This window comes from Musca domestica, unplaced genomic scaffold (assembly GCF_030504385.1).
Source record: "Musca domestica strain aabys unplaced genomic scaffold, Musca_domestica.polishedcontigs.V.1.1 22, whole genome shotgun sequence".
NCBI lineage: Eukaryota > Metazoa > Arthropoda > Insecta > Diptera > Muscidae > Musca > Musca domestica.
This window is the reverse complement of record NW_026712262.1, coordinates 551,387-559,906: the sequence shown is the minus strand read 5'-3', so window position 1 is coordinate 559,906 and position 8,520 is coordinate 551,387. Positions and strand designations below refer to the sequence as shown.

General features: G+C 35.5%; 1 protein-coding gene across 2 annotated transcripts in view; it reads right to left on the bottom strand.

The window, feature by feature from the left end:
* Positions 1 to 8,520, bottom strand: part of LOC101897671 (katanin p80 WD40 repeat-containing subunit B1) — a 77,023-nt gene that overhangs the window by 8,521 nt on the left and 59,982 nt on the right. Inside the window, exons 4-10 of one of the 2 annotated variants that reach the window (XM_005178202.4) lie at positions 7,275 to 7,625; positions 7,076 to 7,211; positions 5,784 to 7,010; positions 2,227 to 2,274; positions 1,777 to 1,961; positions 1,625 to 1,714; positions 1,461 to 1,535 (exon numbers count right to left, since the gene is read on the bottom strand). In XM_005178202.4, coding sequence (XP_005178259.1) covers positions 1,461 to 1,535; positions 1,625 to 1,714; positions 1,777 to 1,961; positions 2,227 to 2,274; positions 5,784 to 7,010; positions 7,076 to 7,211; positions 7,275 to 7,625 — 2,112 coding nt within the window. The remainder of the gene's footprint in view (positions 1 to 1,460; positions 1,536 to 1,624; positions 1,715 to 1,776; positions 1,962 to 2,226; positions 2,275 to 5,783; positions 7,011 to 7,075; positions 7,212 to 7,274; positions 7,626 to 8,520) is intronic. The other variant, XM_005178203.4, reaches the window with a different exon arrangement.

Below are 8,520 nucleotides of genomic sequence, written 5' to 3'. Positions count from 1 at the left end.
TTTTTCTATACAAAAAAAGTTCACCAATGAACATTTTTCTATACAAAAAAAGTTCACCAATGAACATTTTTCTATACAAAAAAAAAGTTCACCAGTGTACAGTTCAAAAATGACCGGTTTTGCTATTTTTCTCTTGGAAAAAGTTTACCAATAAAAATTTCCCTTTGGAAAATGTTTACCAATGAAAATTGCCTTTTGGAAAAAGTTCACCAATGAAAATTTCCTTTAGAAAAAGTTCATCAATGAACATTTTCCTTTGGAAAAAGTTCACTTATGAAAGTTTCCCTTTGAAAAAGTTTACCAATGAACATTTTTCTATACATTTTTCTATTTTTCTATACAAAAAATGTTCACCAATGAACATTTTTCTATACAAAAAATGTTCACCAATGAAAATTGTCTTTTGGAAAAAGTTCACCAATGAAAAAACATTTTTCTATACAAAAAATGTTCACCAATGAACATTGTTCTATACAAAAAATGTTCACCAATGAACATTTTTCTATACAAAACATGTTCACCAATGAACATTTTTCTATACAAAAAAAGTTCACCAATGAACATTTTTCTATACAAATAAAGTTCACCAATGAAAATTTTTCTATACAAAAAAAAAGTTCACCAGTGTACAGTTCAAAAATGACCGGTTTTGCTATTTTTCTCTTGGAAAAAGTTTACCAATAAAAATTTCCCTTTGGAAAATGTTTACCAATGAAAATTGCCTTTTGGAAAAAGTTCACCAATGAAAATTTCCTTTAGAAAAACTTCATCAATGAACATTTTCCTTTGGAAAAAGTTCACTTATGAAAGTTTCCCTTTGAAAAAGTTTACCAATGAACATTTTTCTATACATTTTTCTATACAAAAAATGTTCACCAATGAACATTTTTCTGTACAAAAAAAGTTCACCAATGAACATTTTTCTATACAAATAAAGTTCACCAATGAACATTTTTCTATACAAAAAAAAGTTCCACAATGAAAGTTTTTCTATACGGAAAAAATTCACCAATGAAAGTTTTTCTATACGGAAAAAGTTCACCAACGAAAGTTTTTCTATGTAGAAAAAGTTCACCAACGAAAGTTTTTCTATACGGAAAGTTCACCAACGAAAGTTTTTCTATATAGAAAAAGTTCACCAACGAAAGTTTTTCTATATAGAAAACGTTCACCAACGAAAGTTTTTCTATATAGAAAACGTTCACCAACGAAAGTTTTTCTATATAGAAAACGTTCACCAACGAAAGTTTTTCTATATAGAAAACGTTCACCAACGAAAGTTTTTCTATATAGAAAAAGTTCAGCAATGACCAGTTTTCTATAGAAAAAGTTCACCAACGAACTTATTTCTATGGAAAGAAATCACCAATGAACGTTTTTCTATTGAAAAAGTTTCACCAACGAACCCTTTCCACCATAAAAAGTACGCTAATCAAATTTAAACTGTTCTCAATACTTACAATTTATGTTGACTTTGCAGGAGTTCATAGATTTCCGGTAATAATAAAATACACAAATCTAAATTCCATGATGAGCTGGAATTAAAATTTAAAGAAAATATTTATTAAATAAAGTCTTGGAAAAAAATCATAAAAATTGGGTTCTCAGCCCGAGTATTGCTTACGTTTTTTCCAATATAGCTCCTAGTAGATCTACAAAAATAGTTCGGCCCATTTTAATGGCCTGTCTGAGGGCGGAAAGAACATCGTGAGATCTAAAAATAGAAAAAAATCAGTTTTAAAATTCTGCTTCTCTCTTCTTCGCTTTGCATCTTACCTTGTTGAGTTTCTGATGATTTGTAATGTGGCATTGCGATTGCTTAGCTCCTGATAGACTTGTTCATGTGTTGCTGAGAGCATTTCAATTTCTGGTACATCGTCCATGCGATTATTAAAGCTTTTTTGACTACCGAAACCCGTGTGGCTCATCAATGATGGATCGGGTCGATAACTAATGGGAATCTGTAAATTAAGGCCAATGCATACGTAAGACAAATATGGTTAAAATAAGTAACACAGCCGTGAATCAAAAATCCCACCAAATTGAATAGCCAACTACAACACAAAACAACAACAACAAAAAGCATGCACTACAATTAACACAAATAGCTATTCAAAAAAGGAGGGTCCTTGATCATGGCTTCATATGCTTAGGGATATCAAACACATTAAATGACATTATACAAATCGTATTAACAAATACAGGGATATACAAAAAGGTACACACATTTGCCGAGCCATTACTAGTACTATCCATGGTGTAACTAGAAATGCGCTGTAAGATATGTAAAGAAAAAAAAAAGAGAAAAGCAAAAGAAAAAAAATATAATATTTAGCAAATACACACATATACCATCAACCCATATCTATATTTATTTTTTTAGAACTCCCATAACAAAAAATACCAAACACCATTTGTTACGATTTAAATGGAGATTATAGTTGCTCTGTTCCAGAACCTACAAGAATTTATTGGTTTTGCAATTTTTTACGATATCATAAAGGGAAAATCGGTTATCGTAGTAAAAACTTTTCCATTCTTGCAGTTCTGAAACAGACCAAGTATTTTATGGCACCACACATAAAGAGCAAATGAATGGCAAGATAAAGTCTGCAACTCAATTCAAAAATGCAAATTTGCAAACTTTCCCTCTCTGGGTGGAATGTAATGAAATAATTTTTAATATAAATGATTTAAGGAAAATGGAAATAATATGTTTTGGATGAAATACGGAATGGACACCTTGATCTGTAGTGGGATTCTCTATCTATTCGGAAATAAACAAAATGCTGTCGGTATGTTAGCGGCAAAATCAAAGTAGCTTTTAAGACCTAAAATTTTTTTCAAATTTTAGTTGTTTTTATACCCTACACCAAATAGTGGTAAGGGTATTATGTGTTTGTGCATTTGACTCTTTTGAGAATCTTCATAGAATCACTTTCTTAGTCGATTTAGGCATGTCAGTCCGTCTGTCCATGTATTCTTGTGAACAAAATGCAGGTCGCATTTATTATCCGATTGAAATGAAATTTTGAAAAAAAAAAATATTTGTTTGGCCCAAGGACGAACCCTATTGAACTTAATTATTTATAATCGGATCACATTTAGATATAGCTCCCATATACATGGTGAGATGAAAAAACTGCAACCAACTTCGGACTGCTGTCATTTCTAAACGACTCGTCTGACAGCTGTTAAAATTATTCCAGTGATAGCTCATTATATTATTTATAAGCGTACAAAATCATTTTGGTGAGAATTTTCCAAAAAAAAAAAAAAAGTAATTCGTGTTGGAATTCAAGCGTGATAGTGTGATTTCTTTATATTTGGCTGGAAAACCAAAAGCGGCTATCGTAAGAGCACTCCAGCATTTATATGTAAATAAATCTTTTGTGTCTCGTACCATGGCTCGTTACCGTGATACTGGTAGCGTAGCCCGACGTTAAGGATGTGGACGGAAGAAAACAGCAACATCAGCAGAAATGGTTCGAAAAGTAAAGAAACGACTTGTTTGAAACCCCCGTCGCCGTGGCCAACAAATGGTTCGTGAGCTGAACATATCGCTATATTCCATTCGGCAAATATTAAAAAATGAGCCATTAAAATTCCAAAAAGTGCAAGAACCGCAGCAGAAAGAAAATAGAATCAGTTGCCTCGCTTGGCCGAAAGTGGTGAACTGCCGAATTTGGTTTTCTCCGATGAGAAAACATTCGTTGTCCAGCAGTTTGTAAACAAACAAAATGATCGTGTTTACTTGCCAAAGAGGTCACCTGAAAATTTACACCTTCAGTTGACCACCAGAACTCAAGCGCCGGGCATGGTGATGGGGCCGCCTTAACAGCCGATGGTCGCTCTCCGCTCGTATTGATCGACTGTGGCGTCAGAATAAAAGCCGAACATTATGGCGAAAATATTCTGGAGGGTGTATTAAAGCCTTGGACACGCAAACATTTTGGTCGCACACCTTGGACATTCCAACAGGACTCAGCACCATCGCACTCAGCACGCGCCACCCAAATATGTTTACAAACTGACGTTCCTCGCTTCATTTCCAGCACACAATGGCCACCAAAATCTCCCGATACCAATCCTTTGGACTATTGTGTCTGGAGTATTTTGGAAAGCAAGGTTGGCACGAAAAAATACCAAAGTGTCGATTGTTAAGCTCAAGTAAGCGCTTCGCGGGAATGGGCCAAAGTACCGCAAAGCCACATTCGGGCAGCGTGTGGCGGTTTCATTGGCTGTTTAAAGGCCATAATTCGTGCCAAAGGTGACCAATTCGAACAAATCTAAACTTATTCTAAAATTTGATGCTATTTCCGACATTTTTTTGCTTTCATTTAATAAAATTTAAAAAAATATGTAAAAATTAAGGCGTTTGACTTTGTCGTAGTTTTTTTATCTCACCCTGTATCTTTAACCCATTTCGGTTTAATTGTGCACTAAATGGCCAATATAAGTCCTAGTGACCTGAATTTTGGTATATCCCGCCGAATTAAGTCTAGAAGAAAGTGCATCCAATTTGGAGGTTCAAATATAGCTATAGCTCCCATATATATGTTTCATCCGATTTGGTGTTTTAAGTCCCTCGCATGCGTAATATGCACTCCAAAAGAATGATATTTGGTACCGGACATCAGATATTGCTCGAAAATACCTCTGTCAAATTTCTATCGAGATCGGTTCAGATTAGGATATAGATCCCATATATATCTTTATTCGATATCAAGCTCATTGTGCACCAAATGGGTAATATCATTCCAAATGGACTGAATTTTGGCAATTACGACTGAATTCATCCTTGAAAGCAGGACTTCGAATTTGGCGTAAATCGGTTCTGATATAGCTTTAGCTCCAATTTATATGTTTTATCTGATTTGGGGTTTATAGTCCCTCACACGCGTAACATTCATTCCACAACAATACTAGTTGGTACCAGATATCTTATGGAGCTTGGCCAAATTTTAGCGAGAACGCCTAAGATTTGGAGATAGCTTCCATATATATCCTTAATCCGATTTCAGGTGTGTTGTGCAAATAAAGGCTAATATCAGTCCAAATGGAGTGAATTTCGGAACGTACGTTTCCATTTTATGGAACTCGACTCCGATATATATTTTTATAACATAATCCTTCTCAAAGTGATATCAAGCACTCTATAGCAATCTTATTCGGTATAAAAGATTAAAATGTATCCGTCGAATTTACTGAAAATCGATTCAGAATTGGATATGCCTCGTTTATATAAGTTCCCTCTGAAACCAAACTATAACTGCTCTGAAGCCAAATGTTGATAGATGGTGATCTACTTCAAATAAATTCTTTTGCTACGGCAGCTCTACTAAATTTGCATAGTGGTGTAGGGTAGGCCCCGCCCGAATTTTGACTTTTCCTTACTGGTTCCATTTTACGTTTGTAAGTTACAGGTTTGTTGTCTATAACGGCAAAAAGTTGGAGAATTCCACTGCTGAACTGTTTCAATGATCAACTGAAATATTTACATCTTTAAAAACACGATTCGAATTGAACCTGTATAGGTCTATTTCTGATATGAAAATTCTTTCGACATCACAAACATCAAATAATGGAAAATATATACAAATGAAGATGCTCCATGAAATCTTTAACAGCTTACAATACAAATTTCAAAACCATTTCGCATTACATTCCACTCAAATGCCATTCTTTACACAACATAAGAAAACATTCATGATTCATACCCGTTCCCCCTCCATAACCCACCATTCACAAAAAAACGATAAAGAGAAACCTCAAAAACTTACTTGCGTTTGCCGTTGTGCTGGACCCCCAGCCGATTGATTCTGTTTCTGCGGTGATCTCAACTCCAGCGATGTACGTGAACGTGTCGGTGGCTTTGTTATTATTTGCACTGTGATATTTTTATTGCGTGCATTCTCTTTATTCACATGTGCCTTGTTCTTATTTACAACAATGTGTGATGATGCGGATTTCTTGATAAGCATATTATCATCCATTTTGTGCAGTTCTGTGGTGCTAACCGAGGACACTTGCGACAGTTTGTTGCGTTGTTGAAATGTCGACGATGCACTGGTTTTCAGGCCGCCACCACTCGACACTTGTGCTGTACGTTTTGTAATGTGTGATGTTGTTTTTGTTGTCGGTTTGGCCGTTTTCGGCGGTGGATGAACAAAGTGTGTTGTTGAATTTGTTGTGGAACTCACCGAATTGCTGCTGGCTGCATTGGTTGCACCATTTGAGGCCGCTGCAGATGATGACGATGAGGACGAGGATGATGAATTATTTGTTGGCGCTGCAGGTGGTATTGTTGAGCCCTGAATTATGGGAAAATCTTCAACCATTTCGGTATTATCATAATTGTTGATGACGGGCGGGAAACTTTCATTGAAATTGATTTCGCTGTCCTGATTGAAAGGATCTGTGAAATTATCATATTTACTATAGTAATCTCCACGTTCTCCTGGCATTTTCAGCGATGATGGACCGCCGTCATAGTTCAAGACACCCAAACTGCTGTACGTTGTACTGGAGGCAATGGACGGGTAGTGATACGGCGAAGATGTTAACTTTTTCAAGGGTACATTTATGCTAACACTGGTGCTACCACCCAATTGTGTGGTGAAACTATGTTCAAAATCTGTAAAATTGCTATTCACCGATAAATTGCCATGACCATTGTTTAGAGGATGTGTATTCGGATTGGGTAGCATGGGCGGATGTAGGGCGCTATCGAGAGGATTTTCATCCACCAACTCTAGACTGAGATTGGGTGAAGAGTGACCATCTAAACTAGGACTACGATTGTCTTCGTTCTCCTCCACCAAACGCGATTGTTTGGGTCCACCAATGGAAAGGCGTAACTTTTGATTGCCACGCGAGAAACTTTTACGCGTTGTTGAGTTATGACTAAAGGCAGGCGCTGTATTATTGGATGGATTATAGAATGGAAATACTCGATTGACACTGAGGGCATCTATGCTGACATATTCCTGGTCATAGGATCCGCAAATCTAAAAAGGCGAGAGATTAGGCGTTAGTAGAATATATCAAATTTGTTATTTCAAAACCAACTTACCAATCTTCGGTTGACAATTTTCATATCACCCAAAGCCGTCCAGGCGGCTTGTATGTGATCAAATTCGCGATCCGGCTCCCAGCCAATAATCGATATAGCTGCTGCCGTACCCACAAACAAACATTCACCATTATCACTAAAGAGGGAGGGAAACGAAATTAATTTTAATTTTAAAAATTTATTCAATTTTTTAACTCACCTAAATGTAATACACTTAATTGGATGACCATAAAACAAGCTGGTAGCATCTGTCCGGGTAACACACAACTGTGTCTCCAGATCATAGATACTAACCGTGCCATCAACACGACCCACAGCCAATAAAAACTCAAATGGATGAAATTGTATACATGTGATTGCAGCACCAGGCGGTTTATCACATAATTCCATAATTTGTTTACTCTTCCTAATGTCCCATATGATGACGGAACCCTCCGTACCAGCTGATGCTATCCACAGGCCATCTGGAGAAAATTTCACCGAATTAACATGTGAAATATGACCACGATAGATTTTCATGCAACTGTTTTGATTGCGGACGTCCCATAGTCTAAAAAGGAAGACAAAATAAATGGAAAGTGAGGTTAAATTAGATTAAAACTATATAAGGGGCCAAGGATTAAATTACAATATTAAATACATAAATTGGATCTTGGTTTCGATTTTTTCGGAGAATTTTATTGTTTTAATACTTGAAAATATGTAAAACCGTATTAACAACAAAAACAATCATAGAATTATGATGGCATTAGTTCCAAACTACAATTGAAATGAGAGAAAAGGAACAAAAGTTGTTCCAATTATAATACACCCCAGAATTTCCATTACACTGTGCAACAAAAAAAAAAATAATTACGGAAAAATCCGGCTGATTATGAAAGTAGATCTAAAAAACAGAATTGATTTACCTAAAAAATTGTATTTTGGTTTCTTCGGGGATAGAAAATTTTCCGACATATCTACCCCGAGTGAGTGTAATTTTGGAAAAGCCCCCATTTTTCTAGTAGCGTTTCAACATAATAAGAACTTATATGAAATATCAAAGTTTGACGAAGTTAGACAGAAAATGTGTCCAAAAACGTAAAAAATATTTGCCATCGAGTTTCTCCCCTATATATAGGGACTATATAGGAAAACATGGACTGATATGACCAATTTTATAAACCAATAAACCTCAAAGTAATGCAAAGCTCTGTATAAATTATATATCTATATCTGGGTGAGATATAAAAACTGCAACAAAGTCAAACGCCATAATTTTTACAATTTTTTTTTTTTTTTTTTTGAAATTTTATTGAATGAAAGGCAAAAATGTCGAAAATAGCATCAAATTTTAGAATAAGTTTATATTTGTTCGAATTGGTCACCATTGGCACGAATTATTGCCTTCAAACGGTCAATGAAACCGCCACACGCTGCCCAAATGTTGCTCTGCGGTATTTTGG